Source organism: Felis catus, chromosome F2, assembly GCF_018350175.1.
Source record: "Felis catus isolate Fca126 chromosome F2, F.catus_Fca126_mat1.0, whole genome shotgun sequence".
Lineage (NCBI taxonomy): Eukaryota > Metazoa > Chordata > Mammalia > Carnivora > Felidae > Felis > Felis catus.
In genome coordinates this window covers 45,909,513-45,933,317 of record NC_058385.1, presented here as the reverse complement: position 1 = coordinate 45,933,317, position 23,805 = coordinate 45,909,513, and the positions used below count along the sequence as shown (strand labels likewise).

The following is a 23,805-nucleotide window of genomic DNA, read 5'->3' as shown; positions in this document are numbered from 1 at the left end:
CTGCTCAGTGGCCTGACTGCGGTGTATGCTGCCTCGTGGGAACGCGGCTGTGCGTGAACTTCACCGTGGCTTCCCTTCACCTTGCTCCCCGGGGAGGGGGCTCAGCACTTTCACCCAGTGGACTGGAGGGGCCGGCAGGGCCAAGGGCTAAGCACAGGATTCTAGACAGGTGACTTCCTCTGGGAACCACGGACCCCCCCGCCAGACTGTGGCCAAGAGTGCTCTCGTGGGGAGGCCGTGGGGACAGGACGCGTGTGGGAGCGAATCCTGCCTCACCAGTAGATTCTTGGAGGACAAGCCTGAGACAGACCCTCGGTCAAGTCACTGGTCCCAGAGGGTCAGCAAGGTGTGGCTGCAAGAACCACGCCAGAACCCTAAAGGGTTCCGGGCCCAGCCCCTACACATAGAGAAAGACATTCTTAAATTTTGAGTCCATTCCTCTTTTCTGGAACATCAGGAGGATACCACTAGGGTTTAGGTTAAAAGAGGGAATCAGTTCCAGAAGGTAAGAACTATAAATGGGAGGGCCTCTGGGTGCCAGGCATTCACCTTATTGCATGCTCAAGGTCACTGTGCAAAGGAAGTGCTGTTACATCCCTTTACATAAGGATGAGCTAATGACTGGGCTTCTCCCTGGGCTCAGGGGTAGCAGCCTCAGGGGACCGAGATGAGGCTGACCTGGTGTTACTCTGTCTCCAAGTGTGGCTCTGAGATTAGGTCAAGGGCTCACAATCTCCCCGCCGCTTGGACACGTGGGCTGGGTTTCCAAACGAGGTTTGCCTCGTTGCTCAGCCCACCCACCCTCTTTCTGTGAGCCTGGCTGCAATGGGCAGGCAGGGTACTGAAGAAGGTTGTGGAATATGGTTCCCTGGAGGGCTCACTCTGCAGGTAAAGAAACAGCAGATTCCCTTTAACCTGGAATAGTCATAAGGTTCTACCTGCAGGTAGCAAGTTGTTCTAGAAACATCTTAATTCCCCTTCTCTCCATAGCTTTCACACACAGGATAAAGAAAGGAGAGTAAGATATTGCCAAGCACAGACCATCTACAATGGGCCCTTCAGAGTCAGCACGGTGGGCGCAGAGTGAAGGGATCCCACCCAGCCTCCCCATCTGGCTCCCCCGGCCACCCGAAGGTGGGTAGGTCTCCTGGATCAGGAGCACTGCCTGATGGGAGGGCCATGTGTGGACCAGAGTTACTTCTCAGCAGCATGGGAGCTAGCCAGAAACGGGCAGGAAGTATCTGAGGACACTCCTTCTTTATCGTCCAGAAGCAAGTATCCTTTGCCTGTATGTTTAGAGATTTTGTTGGAAAAGAGTGTCGGTCTGACTTCCTATCAAATTGAGACTTGGGTGTAGAGGGACCCCAGGAGATTAGAAAGCCCACGTTCTTTCCTTCAAATAGGCTATTCATTTCTAATTACTTGACTGTTTACTTTTAAAACCTCCTCAAGGTGAATCCACAAACTTCCCTAGAAATGAGGTCAGGGTATTTCGACCATCCCAGTTAAGAACCTTCTAGTCAAGTTCAGTGGGTGAATCCTGACCCATGTGAGATACAGATGCAACTTGTTCACTCCCAGGCCAGCCCTCCCCCTTCCTCTAAGAGGATGCTAGAACATTCTCTCGAAGCCTCTTCTACCTGGGTGCTGGTAACCTGCTACCATCTCCTCCTTTTGTCTGTAGGTTTCTAGTAACAGAATTCTCAACAGGCTCTAAAAACTTGGCCCTCTATATTAGAATTTCTTGTCCCAGAGTATAATGAGGTTGGGACAACAGCTTAGAGGATTTTTAGGTAGATTACAAAAAATCCAAACAGAATGTTCTTGTGAAAGCTCATTAAAAACAAAAAACAAAACAGAGCATTTTTAGCACACAGGCTGCAGGGACATGGCTCCTTGGTGCCACAGTTGGGAGTTTCTCTGCCAGCCCATTACCTGCATGGTTGTCCCCCCACACCTCAGCATTATGTGGTGGCCTGGTGGGAGGCTTAGTTCTTCCCAGGCCCCACATCAGAGCTCAGTCACTTACGTGCCCGCTTCTCATGTTAAAAGCAAACACTGCCTGAAAGGTTAAGTTTCTGGAATTGTTTATAAATATACCCATCTATTAAATCTGAAATGTTAACTGCTTATTTTTAAGTGATTTCTTAGCAAGAGAGAAATATTTTCTTCATTGTTGTGCAAGCTATCAAAACAATAGTGCAGGCAGGGCCCTCCCCTGATCTTGTCATTTTCAGTTAAGACTTCTAGGTAACCTTACTGACTCTATGAATGTCATTATGGAGAAAATGTAATCTCACCAGTGGGGCAACAACATGGGTCATTTACTGTTACACTGTTAAGCTTATATGGGAATGCTTTCACTAAGTACAATGTTACAAACATTCTCTCCTTTGTTACTCTCAAAGGAAGGCTGCCATGTTTTTTGCTAGAAAGGACCTACAAGACCCAACACTGGTTGGTGTTTGTTGCCTGAATTCATGGGAACATAAGGAGCTGAGTAATCAAACTGAAACCATGTTGGAGTGAATTTAGGTCAGGAACATGTGTTTTGTTGCCAATTACCATAGAATATTCTGAGACCACTCTGTCCTTCAGCACACAGTACTCACCATACAATATTCATATTCATATTCATATTCAAACAACCCCCCCACAAACTTCCATCTCACGTCTGTGGACAAGCCGAGACACTAACCACTTTCTTTTTGCGATCTGTCTAGACTGGCAGGGCCACACTGGGTAGGTAGAGGGCTCTTTACGCATCTTATGAGCACACAAATCCTCTGAATTTCTCACCTACAGCTATTCATGGACCTTAATGAAGGAAGCCAACAAGCTACAACTGGATTTCTTTTAAGCCCAGGGCTGGTTTTCCAGACTGCACTGATGTGCCCATACAGAGCCTTGGACCTGCAGGGATCTAAAACGTGTATGCTAAATGGAATTAACAGTCTAAGTTGCATCATGGCAAATATAAAAGCTACTATTGGTTGAGTGTTTATTAAGTGCCAAGTCCTTTTATTTTATCCTCTCAGAAATCTTAAAACCCATTTTAGACATGAGGAAACTGAGACTTGGGGAGGTTCAATAACTTGCCCAAGGCCTTAGGCAGTGGTGGAGTGTGGATTTAAATCCAGGTCTGACTTGGGCGCCTGGGTGGCTCAGTCGGTTAAGCTTCCGACTCTTGATCTCAGGTGTTGATCTCAGGGTTGTGAGCTCAAGCCCTCCACTTTCAGTTAAGTTGGGAGTGTGGAGCCCACTTAAAAAAAAAAAAAATCCAGGCCTAACCGCAAAGCCCACACTCTTCCCCTCTCACAGTAGTGCCTCCCTAGTTCTTGAAGTTGACGAGGCACTCCCAGGAGCAATCCCTTTTGGCCCAGGCTCTAGTTCATCAAGGACCCCCAGCGCGTGACCTCACCTGCTCTGAAAAGAGCCCCCGCGGCATAGTGCATCGCCAGGGCGTGGACGAGCTGCCTGGCCGTGGTGAAGACGGGGCCTCTTTCAAACACTGAGAAGGAGAGTGGCGTATGGTCAGAGGCTATGTACAGCTTGAGGGAAGCGTGGATGCTGACGAGGAGATTCACCGGCTGGATCACCAGTTTCCGTAACTTCACAGGATTCACCAAGGCCCTGGCGTGCTGTCTGACCTGCGCGGGCAACACCTGTTTGCCACCTGTGAGTACCTCAGGGTGACCGGCCAGGTTGCCGTCAGGAAGGTAGGTCCGGAACAAAGTTCTGATGTAGTACACAAATGTATCTTCCACATATAACCGGGCAGGTTTCAATTCAAAACTGAACTCGTTAATATCATCGAATAAGAAGTTCTTGCCCTCGGTTAAGGTGAGGCAAAGTTTGATAAAACAATTTTTCTTGTATTCTTCCAGCTCTCTGCTGGATACGAGGAGGCTTTGCATTTTGGGACACTGCATGGGTTCTGGTTTCTCCCCCTGGCAGACTAAGACCGCGAAGTGGAAACTGGACTTGTTATACAGCTGGTTGTCTAACTGCAGGTCCCCACAGTAGACTTCCACACAGTGAGGCCGAAGGGGCGCTGCAGCGGCCTCCTCCCCGCGGAGGTGGCCAGTCATGGGGGCCATTTGGAGGAAAACACTGTCCAGTGTGAGTCTCAGAAGTTCAGATGATACTCTGTGGTGGGTGAGGTCATCAAACACCACCAAGCTCAACTGAGTGACGAACATTTTAAATGTCACAATCTTCTCCAGAGTTCTAGAGAAAGGGAAAACAACATAAGTCTCCCTCTTTTCTTTTTCCTCTTTCTTTCTCTTCCTTCCTTCCTTCCCTCCCTCCCTCCCTTTTTCTTCTTCTCTCCTCCCTTCCCTCCCACCCTCCCTTCCTTTCAATAGGGCCTTATTACACCCCTCCTGATATTCCATCAGGTTCTCGCAAGAAACAATAAGAATTCAACTTTCAGACTGTGGTGTCTGGACAGAACCTGCCACGTTCCCGACAGTACTGGGGAATGTCCCCCAAGGGACTAGCACAAGCTCTTGTCATGTTCTGTACATGCTTCCCTTGTCAACACCAGATTTGTACTCCAAAATTCTTCTAGCGTTTGCGCACTAATTCTCTATCATGATCATCTCAAGGCAGAAAGGTAAAATCAAACCACCAAGACTCCTCACCTTGAAGTAAAGCAAAGAGAAGAAAACTCACCCTGAGCCCCCTGCATCCCGGCCCCTCTAGTGGCATCTGGGCCATGTGCTCAGCTCTCCCTACTATTTCCAGATCTGGACCGCGGTGCTCCTGCCTCAGGCCAACCTGTCACGGTGCACAAAATCCTTCCGCTCTCACCTCCTTAAGGACATCACTTTAGCCACCCACCCGTCTCCTTTACCCTCATTTTTTTTTTCATTATCGGCAGCTTATAAACATGATGCTAATTCTCTTGTCTTCAAAATCCCTCTTGTAACTCCACCACTTCCTTCTCTAGCTACTACTCAGTTTTCTGCCCTCTCTTACATAAAAACTTCTACACACATTGTCTGCTGGCTGCCTTCCATTCTCTCTTCACCTTGGTCCAAGCAGGCTTCTGCCCCCACAGTCTGCCAAAGCAACGCTCATCAAGTGACTTCTGTGTGGCTAAACTGAATGATGGCTTTTCAGTCTGTGGCTCACTTGACGTACAATGGCATTTCACCTTGTTGATAACTCCTTTCCTCTGGAAACACTTCCTTTATAGGTCTTCTCTTCTACTTCTCAGTCACTGTGCGACCCCTTCCTCTTCTCCCTGGTCACTGAAAATTAAGGTCCCCAAGGCTCAGCCCTTGCCCTCTTCTGTTCCTGTGTCCGGGCCCCCCCACTGGGAGATCTCACCCATTCCCACGGCCCCGATATGCTGTCTGGGTGCTCATGGCTCCCAAAGTCACATAGTCAGCCCAGGACCACCCAAGCGCCAGTCTCGTACATCTAACTGCCTCTCCGCTTTGTCACTTCTTTGTTAAAAAACATCTCAACCTGTCACGTCTATAATCAAACTCTAGATCATACACCCCACCCCAACCTGCATATGGTCTTTCCCATCTCAGTTAATGGCAACCACATCCTATCACTTGCTTACAGCCCGAGTTTAGGAGTCCTCCTTGATGTCTCCATTTTTAACCCCTATCCAGTGCATCAGGGAAAACCCAATGGTTTCTTCTTAGAAGCTGCATCCAGATTCTGACCTTTCCTTCCCACATCCCCTGATCCCACTGCAGTCTAAGCCATCAGCATCTCTAGTGTGAGTAACGGTGACAGTCTCCTAACTGGTTTCACTGCTTCCACCCTCACTTCTATATGGTCTACCTCACAAACAAACAAATAAATGATAAATAAGTTTCTAAAAATTTAGGCCAGATTATGTCACTTCTCCACTCAAAATGCTCCGATGATTTCTCCATTTCATTCAGAAATAAAGCTAAGTCCTACACCATGTCCCCCTCTCCCAGCCCTTACCGCTCTGGCCTCAGATACTCTTTCTACGTCCATCCACTCTGTTTGGCCCCCACTGGCCTCTTCCCTGAGCCTCCAATATGTCAGACCCACTGTTTCAGACCTTTGAACCAGATGTGCCTTCTGTCTGGAAAGCTCTCCACCAGATACCCACATTACTAACCCCCTTGCAGCTTTTGAGTCTTTGCTCAAATGTCAACTTCTTGGGAAGGCTTACCTACACTGGTTTTCTAAAATTGTGTCGTCTCCGTCCTTACGCCCTGGCACTCCTGGTCTTTCTTACCCGGCTGTTTTTACCCCTGCGGAAAGCCAACCTTCTACTGTCCCATAAAGTCTTTTTTATTATGTTTATTCTCTTCCATTCTACACCGAGGAAAATGTGATCATCTTTTTGAGAGCAGAGATTCTGGTCTTCTTAGTCACTGTTGTATCCCCATCCCTAGAAGAGCACCTGGTATCCAGTAAGCACTTTAAAGCAAGGGGTGTAATAGTTCCTTTATTCATTGATTCAACAGATAGTAGCAAATAGTTGTGCCTTTCCTATTTCTACCACTCAATGTATAATTTGTTGCTAGTATGATTAATGCCCTATTAATGCCATAGACAAATGTTTCTGAAACTGTTGTGCAGGCTTGAAATTTTGTGTTATGTAATTTTATATTTAGTCTCCAATTGTTATGCTATTCATTTTTTACAAAGTTCTGGGCAAAGAAAACATTCTACCCAACCTTGTTTGAAATATTGTAAATTCAAATTAATAATGATTGGGCAGGTCCAGATTAATAAGTTCTTAACCATATATGAAAAACAAGGAACTTTTTTTTTAAAAGGCTTAAACAAACATATGGAAGTTAGTATTGTTATTTTATATTTTAAATACATTTTTAAATAATAAACTTTATTATAAAATACATTCTTCTTTATAAAATTAAAATGCAGAAAATTATTAGCTAATCACTTATAACTCCCACATCTACTAACAATTTTGATTCTTAAAAAAAAATTTTTTTAATGTTTATTTATTTTTGAGAGAGAGAGAGACAGAGAGACCAAGTGTGAGTAGGGGAGAGACAGAGAGAGGGAAACACAGAATTGAAAGTAGGCTCCAGGCTCTGAGCTGTCAGCCCAGAGCCCAATGCGGGGCTTGAACTTACGAACTGCGAGATCATGACTTGAGCTGAAGTCAGACACGTAATTGACTGAGCCACGCAGGGGCCTCTTGATTCTTTCTTTTGAGTCTTAGTTCTAGGAATGTTTTCTGGGCATGTGTGTGTGAGAATGTGTGAACAGAGAAGTATTTATGTGTGTGTGTGTGTTATATACACACATACATACATACCTAGGATACATGACTAATCATAGCTATATATTCAATTTTATACTCTCTTTGCTTTCTTCTCTCCCTTTATTCCTTCCTTTCTTTTTGAGAGAGAGAGAGAGAGAGAGAGAGAGAGAGAGAGAGAGAGAGAGAGAGAGACAGGGGGAAGGAGGGAGGGAGGGAGGGAGGGAGAATGGGCACACATATGAGCATGGGAGGAGCAGAGAAAGAGGGAGAAAAAGAATCTTAAGCAGGCTCCAAGCTTAGCACGGAGCCCCATGTGGGGCTCGAGCTCACGACCATGACATAGGTCATGACCTGAGCTGAAATCAAGAGTTGGACACTTAACTCACTGAGCCACCCAGGCACCCAGGTTTACAAATTTTTAATGGGCAAGTTTACCATGCTGTGACTGGGATAATAATTAATCGTACCTGTTGGTAGCGGTTAAAATAGGTCCCATTTTTCCTTCTGGGGCCACAGTGATGAAGACTGTGCCACACTGAAGGACAACGTCCACATACACATAGCCAAAGCCAGTCAGGAACACAACCTGTGAAAAGAATATTCAGAATCTGATTAAAAAGAAATAAGAAACACTACTGAAATGGTTACTTTCAAATGTCTTAAGTCCTGATTCAATACCACAAACACTTCTTGGTTGTATTTCTTTATATCTATGTGTACAGGCTATACAGCTGACTTGAAGAAAAAAAAAAGAAAGATCAAATCCAGATTTTTCAATATCCAGCTGTAAGGTTCGTAGAAAAAAACAATGATGGATGATGGGGCATGTGTGTCTTCCTTCTCTGCTTCTTTGGAATTGGCAAATAGCTCTGTATGGGCTGGAGCCCAGCCATGGGCCAGCTTTACGTGTGCATATCAACCTCTGTGGAAAAAAAAAAAAAAAAAAAAAAAACCAAACCCTGAAACTCAGGACTTGAAATGCAACATGCAAAAAACTTCCAGGCTCTTGAGTGTTGACTTACTACCATGAGGATGTCTTCCTATCCTGGGGACACAGAAACATACCAGAAAACCTACCAACAGCTGTTGACATGTCATAATCCCCTCAAGGTCTCTTAGTCTCTCATGTAACTTGTAACAATAGTGTCAGATAACTTCATTTGCTTGGAGTCAAAATTAATTTTGCTTCTATGGGAAGGTGGACTAAGACCTAAAAAAAGTTCGATCTCAGAAGCCAGGTGCCAGGCCAGCAGAACAGATGTCCTTTCAGCATTAAATACCGAGGTTGCTTAAATGGATAAATATTTGAAAACAGAACAGAACTATTTGAAAAACAACTCCAAGAACATCATGTTCACAGCCAGCATTACCTGAGAGTAGGGGCAAGAACCTCCTTATGTTTGGGAATGTTGATTCTGATAATCTGCACTATCAATTCAGTCCAAGTCTGGGCCCTTTATTACTGTTAGGGCAGCAAATAAAAGACGACTGCAAATTTCCGGATGACGGAACAAAGCTAGGTGCCTGCCTGACACGTAATGAATGTATTGGAATTCTGACCACATGAAGAGGTACCAGAAAGAGTGTGCACAGAGCCACAGGGGACAGTCACGACTCAAACCCGGAAGGGACTTCAGTGTCACTGGGTTTCTTTCTTGCATAGTGGCTCCTGACCGTGTGCAGCACCCAGGGCACCTGGGCGTCACCTCTGCCTCCTCCCTCTCATCTCCTGGAGCACAGCAGTCCTCAGATGCCCCAGCTCTGCAGGCTCCTCCCCTAGGGCCTTCGTTTTCATCCTACGGCTGCTGCTTTAGCTTAGGCCCTTGTCTGCCACTCAGCACTCCCGGCGCCCAGAAGATGCCTTCCAGCACAGGTTCTTTCCAAATCCTGTGTCTCTTTGCACATGCTCCTTAAGGATACCTTTTCCCCTGAAGGTACTCTCTCATTTTCCTATTCCTTTCCTCAGCTTGATACTAACTCCAGCATTCCTGAGGCATTTTAACCATATTTCTATTTCATCGCAAGCCTGTATTGTTTGTAGTACAGTCGCCTGTTTATACACCTGACTCAATTGCTAGATTGTCAGCTTCTTGAGGGCAGGAGCAGAGTCCATTTGTTCTCTATGGACATGTTTCCCAAATGGATTGTTTTGCAGAAATATCTGTTTCAAAAGACCCTGTATCTTGAATCTGCCTTATCTGTTCTAAGATAAAAACTGTAGTTGACTGTGATAAAATCTGGAATGCAGCCAACTTAAAAAATGGCTCAGCTCATGAATCCAAAGCAAAACAGGTATTATTTGAGAAACACTCACATTTATTATTTTGTATGATATGCAAAGGATGTCAACTGTTTTTTTACTAGGCTTATAGATGTGGGATTATTCATCTGGAACAAACATCTATATTTCCCCTCTCTCAGTGACTCTGCGTAACTTCAGCGTATGTCCCAGGGTTTTAGCAGAGAACTACCACCCCTCAGAGGAGGGAGGGAGAGGATCAGTAAGGGATATATTTACTGTTCTGCTCATTCTCACAGTCATCTTTGGGCCTTAGGAAATGAGGACACTAGTACCTTCTAAGAGTGAAGATTAGGCAAGCTGACGGTTTCTGTTAACTGCCCAAGGGACTTTGAAGCAGGCAAATGAACCCAAACCTTTAAAGGTACTTCTTCTGGTTAAAAACCTGGACTCTGCAGAAAAATTTGCTGGGTGTCCCTTTCACTCACCACTAGAATGGAAGAAACATGGACTTTAATTCTCAGGAGCCTATCCCTGTCTCTTTCCCCCAGTAGAGAAACTGCTCACAAGGCCAAGCATTTTGTACAGTGGCAGCTCTAGGGATTAGAGAGTTAGGTATCTACCTACCAGAGAAATTAGGCACCTGTACCTAGGTTCCCCCGGAGGTTTCAAAATAAGTCCTTGTTTTGATCTGAAGGTTTGGCCTTCAAAGCCTCAAATACTTAGTGAAGAAGAAACTTTTTGAAGAAAAACCTTGCTGACTCCTAGTCTAGCTGGTTGTAGCAGCCACACACCCAGCACCCATGCCCTTGCTTAGTCCACTCTCCTACGGATACAGAGCCTGGCTATGTGGCTGTCGTCAGCTGATGGGATCTCAGCAAACGTGGGGCAAGAAGCTTGGTAAAGCTTGCTTACTGGGGTTTGCCTTCCTGCCAACCATGTGAGGAAGCCTGGCCTAGCCTCCCTAAAGAGAGACCACATGGTGAGAGAGATGCCCAGACTTTCCAGCTGAATTCATTCCTCAGCCAACTTCCAGCTGAATGCGGCTGCATGAGTGATCTCAGGCTCATCCTGCAGAAAAATCATGCTACCAAACCTTCAGACTCACGAGAAGTCAAGCGTTCTCAAGCCTCTAGGTTTTGGGGTGGTTTGTTACAATGGGGCAGACAGAAAGTGATGGAAACTCCATCAACCTGCATCCTTGACTGACGATGGAGAACAGAGCTCCCTGGGCACAAAGCATGAGCAAGAAGCAAATTCTAGGGTTCTGATAGGCAGCATAACCTAGCCTATACCAACTAACATAGATATTGGTAACAGAAGTAGGGTTCCAGCAGAAACCTAACGCATGAGTCCTTGGCTTACTGGTCAGGCAGTAGAAACTGGCATTGAAAGGGATTAAAATGGCAATTCATGTTATGAAGTAGCAAGACATTTAGTAGAACTGTTGCCTGAGATTACCTGGGAGGCAGATTATAAACCTAATCCAGAAGATGAGGTATGAAAACAAAAACATTAGTAGTGTGTGTTGGCTAATATTGGCTGTCTCTGGAAATGCATTCTGAAGAAGAGATGAGCTCAGCAAACAATTTGCCAGTTTGCAAATAAAAATGAAAAACAACAGAGATTCCAGAAACTCAGGGTCTTGCAAAGCTAGAAATGCTTTTGACCTCAAACAGCAAGAGACCAAAGTTTAGTGTTTGAATATGAGAGCAGATTAATACTCAGCCTTAGGGCTATGTACAGGCATCACACTCACTGTTAGAACCTCTTAATTATAAAAGTGACTCAGAAAAAAGCTTAGATTAAGAGTATAACTTTGCCACAGAAGCTCTGAAGTTAGAGGCAAGGAATCAAGATAGCACAGGAATATGCCTTGAAAAGGAGCATAGATGTGGTTATCGGTACATAAATTCTCTGGAATCAAATAGTGTTTGAGAAATGACTACTGATGAATACACTCATGAGTCTGGACTACAAGAGACTGAGGTTATTTGAGCTTCAGATGTGACCAGGAAAGATCTCTGAGAGTAGGTCCAGGGGCTGGAAGAAAAATGGTGAGAGCGCAGTTCTAAGAGCAGAGACAGGGCTCGAAGACCAGTCCTTGTTTCAAGGTATAAACCCCACAGTTCCGTGCTCAGAAACTTTTTGGACTTGTCATAGATGAGAGGCTGCTGCTATGTCTCATCCTTCCCATTTCCAATTTGGAGGGGTTAAAACAAGGAGCCTGTCTTGTAAAATGGGGGGAGGGGAGAACAGCATGAGCTCACAGGCCTCCAGGTGAAAGGAGTCAAGTCCAGACTAAGAGAGCATCACTCAGAAGTCCTGGATTTCCAGTGGGACGTCGTGCCTCATCGGAACCCTGGGGAGGCAGTGTGTTTGTTGCACACAAACAAACACTCATTTAATTCACTAAATTAAATGAGTAATGACCAAGGGGATTTCTGCTTGTTGTTGCTGAGTTTATTATAGAATAAGCTAGCCAGTCCTGATCAGTGCCATCATGTAGGTGTTTTTTCTTCCTTCACTTCACACTGGTGGTGTGGGGGACGCTATGGGCAACATATAGTCAGGAGATTTGCTGCTTTGACCAGGAAACACTTGGAGGATACTCTCTGTATCTGTGTTGGAGCACTCTGATCAGTAAGACTTTCTCTCACACATATGGGAATAAGAACACCACTCCGGGCCTATGTCTTGCCCTCCACTTAGTACATTGTCTTTTACTACAATTACAAATAAGAAACACTTCAACATAACTTGTGCTTTTCTACAGTTATATTTTTAAAAATTTATTTATTTATTTTGAGAGAGCGAGCGAGCAGGGGAGGGGCAGAGAGAGGAGGAGAGACAGAATCCCAAGCAGGCTCCATGCTGTCAGCACAGAGCCTGACATAGGGATTGATCTCACGAACTGTGAGATCATGACCTGAACCTAAGTCAAGAGTCCAATGCTCAACCAACTGAGCATTAAAATGATTGATCACATTTATATGTAGCAAACGATATTTAAAAAAATTATACCAATTTATTTTACTAAGTTAATAAGTTATGGGGGGGGGGCCTGGGTGGCTCAGTTGGTTAAGCATCCCAACTCTTGGTTTCGGCTCAGTTCATGAGATCAAGCCCCATGTCGGGCCCCAGTGCTGGGCATGGCACCTGCTTAAATTCTTTCTCCCTCTACTGCTCTAGATTGTACTCTTTCTCTTAAACAACAACAACAACAACAACAACAACAACAACAACAACAACACTAAGTTAATAAGTTACAAGGGGACACAAGAAATAAAAGAATGAATTCTTGAAAGTCTCTGTTCCCTTGTCTCCCTTTTTCCCTAGAGGCCATATGCGACAATCCAAGGATAATCCTTGGAGGGAGGGAGTTATAAAGTGTCCCAGCACTGCAGCTGAGGTAGACTTACATAATAGGTAGAACTGCTATTAAAACTCCTTCCATACTCCCTTCCTTCAATATTTTACCGATTTCCTCTTCAACTGGGTTCCAATAGCCATAGCAAACATCTTACTGGGCTTCCTCCCTTTCTAATTCTCTTTCTTCTACCTAAGTCATGTTGCCCCCACCTCAGATTTTCACTTCTTTTCTGTGATGAGTGATTTTGTGTCAGCCTGACTGGCCACAGAGTGCCCAGGTTAAGCATTATTGCTGGATGTGTCTGTGAGGCTGTTTCTGGATGGGATTAGCATTTGAATCAGTGGACTCAGTAGACTGCCTTCTCCAGTGTGGGGGACATCATCCAGCCTGTCGAGGGGCTACCCCCTTTTCTCCTGCCACACTGTTGGGCTAGAACATCTCATTTCATCTTCTCCTGATGAATTTATGCCATCAAATCCCTTGGTTCTCAAGCCTTTGGACCCAGACTGAATTATGCTATGGTTTCCCTGGGTCTCTAGCTTGCAGAAGGCAGATACTTAGCCTCCAGGGGTAGAACTGCAGATAAATCAATCAGCCATGTTACTTGTTCTGAACTTTGGCTAAAACTCATCTTTCATAAAAAAATTTACTCCCTATTTTGGGAAGGAATAAATGGAAAAGTTACTACTTATTTCTCTAGATGAAGTGGCTTGTAAGAAATATGTTAAGAAAGAAAACCATAATATGGAAGAAGCCAAGGCTTAGGCTTTGAAGGGAAGAAGAGATTTGCATGTGTACTATGGGACTATGTGCTACAGGACTGATCCCTAACGTGTAGAGGGAATAAGGGAGTTGAAGGTAGCCTGCTTGGTCTCAGGTAGTCAGTCGTCTGTTTTAAGCAGTTTAAGGCCCGGAATTTCAGGCCTAGAGAGCCTTCTCTGGGCGGGACTCTTGTGTGTTAGTAATCACTTTTGTGGTACTTGTGGAGACAGACTTGAAGGTGAAGAGGTTGACAACAGAGAGACCCTTAAAGGGCCTTAAATGCTATTGCTAAAATCTGGGAAAGGAATGATGGATAAAAGGCCTGGAGTAGACCATGGTCACAGAGAGAAGGGGCAGAACCAGAGACATTTCTGAGGATTTCTGCCAGCACCTGATGACTTCCTGGATGTGTATGGAGAAGAGAGGGAAAGGAAGGCACTGGGCTGCAGTAGGAAAAGTATAGGAAGCCTGACAGTCTGGGTTTGGATCCCAGGTCCACTTGCTCTGTGCAAGTTGACTTCTCTGAGCTTCAGGTAGCATCTACCTTTAAGGGATGTGGCAGGGACTAATGATATTTGTAGAGTGCTTGACATAAAGCAGGAATTCAAAACCAGTTTGCATAAATATTATTGAAGGTTTTTATACTGGGAAAATGGCGATAACAATCACTGAAGTGACAACTCTAAGAGAAGCTGGCTTGGGGAATGGAAAATGATCACTTTGGTTTCAGAGATGTTGGGTTTGAGGTGCTTGTGAATTTTAGGTGGAGATATCTGGTGGGTGGTAAGAACACAGACTTGGAGCTTAGGAGGGATGCAGAGGCCAGAGAGAGATCTGAGAGTGACTGGATGGTAGTTGGTAGCTAAAGCAATGAGATGAGATCTCTTAGAGAGGAAAAGAGGGGAAACGAATTTCTAAAATGATCAATTTCTAAAGTGAGAAAAAGGTGGATAAGCATGAAAACAAAATAGCGTTATTCTGGGTAGAATTCTTCCCTCTGTGTAATTACTGAAAAATACTTAGGGAAATCCTTACTCTCAAGCATCTTTAAACGCATTGTGACTCAGCTGGAACAAACTGTAAACACACAGAAGACTCTAGACCAGGGAAGGCTCTTGGCAGTTGTTCAGAAGTGGGTACCAACCTGCTGATACCCCTTCTGGCCCTGATACGGGATATATGGGAAGGCAAGTGAAGTAAGCAAGAAGCCAAAATATCTGTACTGTGCATTTGATAAGTCAGATACTCACTTGGATTTGGTGGCTTTTTTCTGCATGAAAATTCCTGGATGGAGGCTAAAGGGGTCTCAGCAAATGACTACACTACATGCTCTTTAAGCATCAGCGCTCAGGGTTACCTCTGTCTGTTGTGCACCAAATGGGCGGATTACACACTTGAATCCTGGTTCATCAAGGCACTTACCAAAGTGTCTCATGGTAACCTTGTAAGCAAGATAAGAAATATCTTATATAGTATGGTTTAAAAAGTGCTTTTAGATGCATTTTCTTATGTAAGACATGTGGGCTAGATGACAGTACAGTTTGGTGTGTTAGTGGCTGACCGAACCCATGCATTAGGGAAGTAGCTGGTGATTCACCATTGCAAGTAGACCTTGGACGTGTCCTGTTCAACATATTTATTAATGACTTGGATGAAGATGTAGAATGCATGCTTGCCACATCTATAGATGACATAGAGCTACCAAGGATACTTAATATGTTGGATGACAGCATCACAATTTTTTTTTAAGTGATTTCAACAGGCCGGACTAGGCCAATAGCAACAAGATTTAATTTATTGGGGATAAATGTAAAGTCCTGTCACTGGGTTCAAAAAGTCAACTGTACAGCAAGTCATATGATAAAGACCTGGGGGATGTGGTTGACCACAAGTTCAATAATAACAAACAGTCTGAACTTGTTAATAAAAAGCTAACTCAATCTTCTACTTTATTAATGGAAGCACAGGGAGGTAATAGCTGGTTAGACCACATTTGGAATACTATGTATAATTCTGGCTGCCAGATTCTTAAAAGGGAACATAACACACTAGTGTATTCAGACAAGGGTAACTGTGGTGATGGGTCTGGAAATCACATTTACTGAAGGAATGATTCAAGGAACCAGAAATGTTTGGCCTGGATAAGGGAACACTTAGAGAAGATGTTGAAGCTGCCTTCAAGTAATTGTAGTGTTGCTATATTAGAGGGGGAAGTAAACAGTCTGTGATGCCCCACAGGGTAAAACAAGGATGAATGAGGGGGTGCCACAGAGGGACAGATTTCAGCTTGATACAAGCAGAAACTTTCCTGTAGTCACTGCAGGAATAAGCCACAGCCAGGACACTGAGGGGAGATGTCATGGAAGGGATTCCTGCCCTAGGTAAAGTGCAGATTAGAAAACCTCTTCTAACCTGTGCTTTCAGGAACCTTCAGGTAGTGATATTGGTAGCCAGGGCTGGACTCCAAAGGATAGACAGTGAGCTCAGTTTGGTGCAGGAAAAACAGGACTGGGCCACATGTGGGCAGATCCAGGTTCCAGCCTGATCCTGCTTACTTACAAACCACCTAGCTGATTACTCTTTAAGCCTCAATCCTCTCATCAGGAAAATAAACATAAAATTATTGCCCTAACGATCCCAGAATTTTTGCTATGATCAAAGGCTCTGTCTTAGGGCTTACTCCACTTGACTACATTTATTTACTTACACTCAGGTTCCTGAAGCAGGAGTAATGCCTTATTTAGGGCAAAGGGTTTGGCTCTTGATAGTTCCTCAATAAAAGTTTGCTGAATAAATGAATGGAAGAATTGAGACTGTGGATGTGAGAGCACTTTGTAAATGGTATAGAGCTCTATAACCATGAAGGATTGTCATTCCCCATCTTTCACACACTGAGAAGAAAACACTGGTGACACTGACTCCACTAAAGACTTCTGCTCAGAGTCAAAGATCATGAGAATTCACTGAATCTTTTTAGAAGAAAATTCACCTGCAAACTTTCTGGGGAATCACATCGCTCATTCTTCTTTGCTGTTTCAATGGCTCAGAAACTGCGTTTCATAACCAATTCAAAGACTTCCCAAGGCTCTTAAGATAAAAACCCAAGTCCTTAGGTGCAGACACAGAATCTTGCTGGATTTGGCCTTGAATTGTCTCACTAAACCCTTCTCCCACCCCCCTTTTCTTTAGCTGGCACTATGGCCACACTGGCACTTGGGTTCCCGGAAGGACCACGCTCCCTCTCTGAGCACCGAAGCTTCAAACATGTTGCTCTTTCCGCCAAGAAAAGTTTCCCACTTTTTTGTCTACTTAATGCCTGCTCAGCTTGAAGGCAGAGATGCCAGGTCTCTTACCAGAGAGATATTCCTTGGCCTCTCAAACTAGTCTGCTGTATACCCTAACAAGACAACTGTACCTTCCCTTCATGGTTCCTACTGGACTTCACAATACAGCCACCTAGGCGATCACTTGCTTATCCTCTCCTCCACCTGTCATCTCCTGGGAGGCGAGGGTGTTGTTCCCTTTAGTTCACTCTGCTTCCTGTAGTCCCAGTACTAAGTTACAATGTCTGGCACGTATTAGAAACTCAGTAAGTATTTGGTGACTGATGACTGAAGCATGCCTCTTAGTGTTTATGTTACTTAAATGGTAACTACGTTTTCTTTGTACCTTTTTATTCAAAAAAATATTGGCTAACGCTGACAAAAATAAGACTTCTGATTAACAGGAACTGAAATCCCATGAACTACGCAGGGTTCTAACCTGTTTTCCAGATAGGATCAAAACTGTGCCTTAAAATGGTCAATGTAAGCTCATTTTTTACGTCTTTGCTTATTTATTTGGAATCTAAAGATGTTTTCCTCTCGAGTCAGTCAGGCTACCACTCCCTGTCAAGTTATGGACAAGAGCACCAGCTGCTGCATCAGGGGCTTAGTCTGAACCACCATGAGAGGTCTCCTAGCCAGGTGTGAGCTGGTAACACAACCCTGGAAACCCCATGACAAATGCAGTCCGGATTTTGCGGCCTACATGCTATCGGGTCTTCCCGGTGACTCCTGATCCGAAGAACACTTCTTTGCGTGATTATAAACTCATTTTCTGCATGTTCCCTCTCATAGTCCATTTCAAAATTATGCAACACGGCACTGTTCTATTTCCAAAACTGAGGCGAGGGGCCTCTGGCAAAAGCTAAAGGAGTTCTCTTCCTGGAGGCAATATTAGGGATCTTACAGTGTTTTAATCCTGCTTTTTAAGGTCAGCTTGGAAATTGGCATCATGCGCCTCAGACCAAGGGCTGAGGAAAGGCTCCTGGAAGACGATCTCACTCCTACAGAAGGGCTGCTTCCTTTCATCAGAGGACACAGCTCCCTTCGCTCCCCAGTGATTTATATGCCCTGGTGTATTACTGAGGAGATGTCGGTGAGGGTCTGAAACAAATCTTCCTGCAGAGGAGGAAGTGAACCATGGTCTGCAGGACATATGGCACACAGCTCCTCAAAGATTAATGGGAACATGAGCCTTTGCTGGGTCCTCAGACCAGGGATGATAAGGGTGTTGGAAAGAGTACCTCTTCCTAGCTTTGAAGTATCTGTGACTACAAAGGTTTGAGGAAATTTAGAGTGAATGGGAATCCCTGAAATAAGGTTTGGCAGGCAGAATGCCTATTGTAAAGAATCCCCCAGACATAGAGAAGTAAGCAAAGTTTTGAAAATCTTCAAACCGATGCAGAGGAGTTCAGGAACCCTTGAGAAGCTTGCAATATTTATTTTGTACATTAATGAGACCAGGAATGTCTCCCGAGTCTGCACGGATCTAACAGATTTTCAGCGTTCATCTCATGAGTGCTGCGGACAGAAGAAACCACACCCCTGCGTAATGTGGAGCCAGTACATACGCGGGTCTCCAAGGTGAGGGCGGCCTCCAGGCTGCTCATCCATTCTTGCATCTGTCCCTGTCCCTGGCCACGTCCTCCACCTGTTTCTGCGGCCAATTCTCTCCCCAGACCCCCAGCCCTTTCCCTCTCTCTCTTGGCCGACGATTTATTCCAAACTTCACAATAAACTTAAGGCCACTGTGCATCAATTCAATTTCCTGGCCCCTCCCTCCAAAGAGCTCTCCCTCCCTGTGCCCAGTCCCACCTCTTTTCTACAGCCAGGGAAGAGGACGTGGTCCTTCTGTCCAAGGAGAACTACACTCCCTGTGCCTGGGACTCGTCTCTCTGGGCAGCTCCTCACTGTCTCTTCCACTTCTTGACTGACTCCATCCCTGCAGTACAGAAAAGAGCTTCCTCCTCTCTGACCTCCTTTGCTTCATGGCCTCACTCCCGGAAAACACAATTCTCATGTTCCTCCACGCCCTCCCTCCCACTGCCTCTGAACCTGTCATTTCCAATTGCTACCTTGCTTCTCTCCACCATTTTACAGCCTGTAAGCTTTGTCCATCAGGGGCGTTCTGTTTCTCCCCTGCCTGGGTCTCCTCCTGCCACTCTGCTTGCTCCCTCTCAGTCTCTTTTGCTGCTCTGCACTGACATGCCGGCGTTTCCCGAGGTTAGGGCTGGGGGCTCTCTTCTCCTCCTTTACGGGACCTCTCTCGCTTGACCTCATCTTCTCATTCACACGGTCACCCATTTGCTGATGTGATGTTTACTAAGATCTTCCTGTGTTGACAGGAACTCTGCTGTAGCCCGAGGATGAATAAGGCAGGTATCTGACTGCCAGGAATACTAAACTGGTAGGAGAGCTTTTAAAGAAATAAATGCAACTTAATGTTACAAATGATAAGTGAACATGGAGAGGGGTCGGTGGTGGGGAGGAGATTTCACAGGAGTGAAGACAGAGAATCTCTTGGGGGATGAGAAAGAATGTGCCAGCTGGGGAAGAGGGGCGTTCAGGAATCCCAGGGAGGGAAGCAGCATTTACAGCATGGTAGCTGGGAGCAGTGCTTTGGGGTCTGGCAGGTCGGGATGAAATCCCAGTCCCTTCTCTTGTAACACATGGGAACTAAGCCGTGTTACTTCTGGAGGCCTCAGTTCTCACTTCTGTAACATGGGGATGATAGTCCCATCTTGTATGGCTGCTGGAAACGTTAGACAGGAATGAACGTAAAGTGCTCAGCATGATGCCTGGTATGCAGTAAGCGATTACGAAGTGAGAGTCATTATTATAGTAAATACCTTTATGACTTTGATATGTGTCCTGTAACCATGACAAAGAGACCTACTTCACAAGCTTGTTGTGAAGGTCAAATGAATTAATACGTACGAAAGAACTGTGACAAAGGATAGCACAATATCACTTGGCCACAAAATGGAATGAAGTTCTGACACACGCTGCAACATGGATGAATGAACCTTGAAAATACTACGCAAAGTGAATTATCCGGGCACAGCAAGACGAATACTGTATGGTTCCAGTTACACGAGGCACCTGGAACCTGGCAAGTTCAGAGACACATGGTACAACAGGGGCTACCAGGGGTTGAGTGGAGGGAGAATGGAGAGGGATTGCCTACCGTGTACAGAGTTTCTGTCTGGGATGATGGAACAGAGAGTGGTGACGGTTGTACAACACTGTGAATGTTTTTTAATGCCCGTGAATTATACACATAAAATGGGAAATTTTTAAGTACAGCAGAAATGAAATGTTAGGTTCACATGCCATTTTTAACAAAAATAAACACCACTAGCACTGAGATTAAGACAGAGACAAATCGGGACATTTTATCTGTTCAGGGTTTTTAAACTATATTTGTATTTGTAGAGTGTTATGTACTTCTAGGAAGAATGTGTATATTTTTATATTAAATTCTAAAGAGGGGATGAATCTAGGGTTGGCATAACGATTGTCCTAAAATCTGGACCGTAGGGGGCTCCTGGGTGGCTCAGTCGGTTAGGTATCCGACTTCGACTCAGGTCATGATCTCGCACTTTGTGAGTTTGAGACCCTGTCGGGCTCTGTGCTGACAGCTCAGAGCCTGAAGCCTGCTTTGGATTCTGTGTCTTCTCCTCTCTCTGCCCCTCCCATGCTCATGCTCTGTCTCTCAATAGTAAATAAAAAAATGTTAAAAAAAAATTAAAACCTGGATAGTAGGACCACCTTCTATATAGAGGAGTCTAACAATTTTATTTCATTTTCGACTTTGGATCACACCCAGTGTGCTTGCCTTTACCGAGTGCTTCTCTCTGGTAAACAGTTGTATAGGACATTGTGGAGGTACATATTGTATGTGAGAATTTATAACCTAACGAGGACGTAGAAATGGATACATGCATCCTCATCTGGAGATAAGAAGTTTAGCACTGAGAACATGCTGTTTAGAAGCAGACAAGCATGGAAACCTTAGACAAAAGAATGTGTCTTGGGGCCTTGACGGGAACACGTGTGGCTCACTGACCTGTGTTCCCTGACTGTTGATGTCGATGGCATCGCTCCACTCAGTTGTTGTGTCCCCCAGACATTCTACTCTCAAAAAGAGGCTAGGAAGTAAGTCTTTGGTCTTGCAGTCTGGATAATTGGAAATCTGATGATACAGTTCATGATGAATTGAACACTCAGAAGGAATTCTTCTGCAATAAACCTCAAACTTTGGAATATCTAAAAAAAAAAAAAGCCATATGCAGACTCAGGCCTTGACAAAGACGAAGGGATATTAAACATAATGTGGCAGGAGAAACTTCTCGAAGAGAGATGAATGATACTTTTATTTCAGTGTTCTTCACAGGATCACAGGTAGCTACTGAATTAAAAACCTCCAGGAAGATTATACATTTTATATTATTTAGATTCAATGCGATAAAATATACCTTTAATATTTTCCTTTATAAGGATTGTTACTGGACATCTGTTGTGGAAAATTATCCGAGGACTAGGGTCTTCTGAGAGGGTTAAATAAGTCACTCCAAAGTGTTCTTGATATGTCAGTGCTACTGCCCTGGAATGAAATCAAATCAAATGACAGAAGCGGTTTAGAAAAAAATGAATGCTTCCTCTCATGGTACATGTTTATTTAGATTTGTAATATTCAGAACTGCACAACACCATCTCTTTTATCAATCAGAAGAAGCGTTTTCCAGAGAAAGGAGGCCATCCTCTCATCTAGTAATGGTCTTATACTAATTACAGCTTTACCAACTTTTTCTCGACAATAGTATCACATAATTATCATGAAATATCCAAAGACGTAAAAAATTATTTCAAAGAGGAAAACCATAACTTCTACCACTTAGAATTCTGGCCAACCGTGTGCTAACCTCTTCCTCCTCCTCTGCTCTCCTTTGTGCAGATGTGCCTTAAACTCTACACATGCAGGGCCTTCTTCTTCAGAAGTGCTTGGCACATTTTGGCTTAAGAGGAGCTGATATGCTTTTAGAAAGACTGCTAGAGAACATGGGTACTTGCTCTTTTTATATTCGAAAGGTAGGTAGGCTCATAATGCTTGCTGTCAGTTGTCACATCATCATATTGACATGACCTCCACTTTGCATACCAAGAGCAAAGCTGTATTAATCGGCATTAGAAAAAGTGCTGTGTGGGCATAGGCTGTCCTCTACAGTGGAGACACAAAACTCTTCCAGTCTACATCATAGACTACCAAACAATATTTCGTATCAAAACAGGACAAAAAAAATCCTCTCGGAGGTTTAAATTACATGGACTGATCAAATTAATCAAAGAAATCAGATATTTGCCAAATGTAGTCCTCAGTTTACACTGATTAAAAGGGGTTGATGATGCATTAAAGAATTCCCCAAATGCCATTTACCCTGTTCACCAAGATGAGCTCTTCCCATAGTATTTGCCTGAAATGCCAAAGTGAATTGTCCAGTAGCGTTTGGGGAAATCACATTAATAACACATCAAAGGTGCACGGCAGGACTGAGGGGAGGAGGGGGAAGAGGAGATGGGGCTTGTAGGAAGCGAATTCACTTGCTGAGTACAGTCCCTGGATTCATACCAAAGCTCTTTTCCCAGCCTAATTTTGAAAGAGCTGGGGCAAGCCAACCTCAGAGAATTTCTTCTTGCTAGCCAAGAAAGCTGGGGGCCAGGACTAACATATGGTATTTTCAATCTAATATCTAGTTTAGTATTTGTAGATAAGATTAAGTTATATTAATACAATCGTGTCTTAGAATTCTTAGAATTTTAAACATCATTTCCAAATGCAATTTTATTTTAAATTTTGGCTTTCAGTTTTAAAAATAAATTTTGTTTTCTCGACATAGGTTCACATCACTTTCAAAAATACTTCCTTCAACTCACCACACTGAACTTCTCCAGCCAGAATATAAATATAACCACTCCTCTTCAGAATCAGGGATGAAAAGTGTTTATAAAATCAGGATGTTTCTGAATGTTGTGAAGGAAGAAGGGATATGTGTAGGGAACAGGGCCTTACTATTATGGATAACGTGAGTTGGGAAGTTATCGTTTAAAATATTACTACTAGAAATCTCTGTAGACATCAAAAAGTTAGGATAGCTCGAATCTCAAATGAAGTCTGTAAAATCACAATCACGGGAAAAAGGTACCTCTAAGAAGATCACAAGATGTTTTCTTCTGTACTTTTTGCATATACCATAAATAAGTTATTCCCGACAGCTACAGAAAGGACGTATTGCATGCAAAACAACCACAAAATAAAAGTCCAGTATGAACAAACCATTACATGTCTCCGGCTTGATTCTGTGGTTGTTATTTGCATAATTGGTAATCGGTAATTGGAGCAACTTGCGTGCAGGAACAACCACAGAACAGAGTCTTCTGTGACTTGTGTTTATCTAAGTTATCTCTGCTAATGACTTTTAAAGAAAAATTCCATTTTGAAGTAGATGTAAAATATGGGAAAGGAAAAAGGTTTTCCAACTTGACTCTCTCATATTTTAACCCTTGACAGAGGCTAAGAAGTCATCATAGAAGGCTATCTTTTCATTTTGATGTATTGCTGCTATTTCATGCCACAAACACCATCATTCCCCCCCACCCCCACCCCCCATAAGCTGCAATAAGGGAAAAATCTCATCAGGAGTACGCTGGGGCAACCCACATGTGATCACAATGTTTGCCCAATTGTGTACGATGTCTAGAAGCCATTAAAAAACAAAGTAAAACCTGGGGCACCTGGGTGGCTCAGTCAGGTAAGCGTCTGACTTCAGCTCAGGTCACGATCTCACGGTCTGTGAGTTCAAGCCCCGCA

The 23,805-nt window shown here is 44.2% G+C and overlaps 1 protein-coding gene across 8 annotated transcripts in view; it reads right to left on the bottom strand.

The window, feature by feature from the left end:
• VPS13B (vacuolar protein sorting 13 homolog B) overlaps positions 1-23,805 on the bottom strand; it is an 804,655-nt gene that overhangs the window by 18,180 nt on the left and 762,670 nt on the right. For all 8 annotated transcript variants that reach the window (XM_023248521.2, XM_023248520.2, XM_045050210.1 and 5 more), the window contains 4 exons: positions 21,416-21,543; positions 21,007-21,206; positions 7,708-7,826; positions 3,422-4,230 (listed from right to left, as the gene is read on the bottom strand). In XM_023248521.2, the coding sequence (XP_023104289.2) occupies positions 3,422-4,230; positions 7,708-7,826; positions 21,007-21,206; positions 21,416-21,543 (1,256 nt within the window). The remainder of the gene's footprint in view (positions 1-3,421; positions 4,231-7,707; positions 7,827-21,006; positions 21,207-21,415; positions 21,544-23,805) is intronic.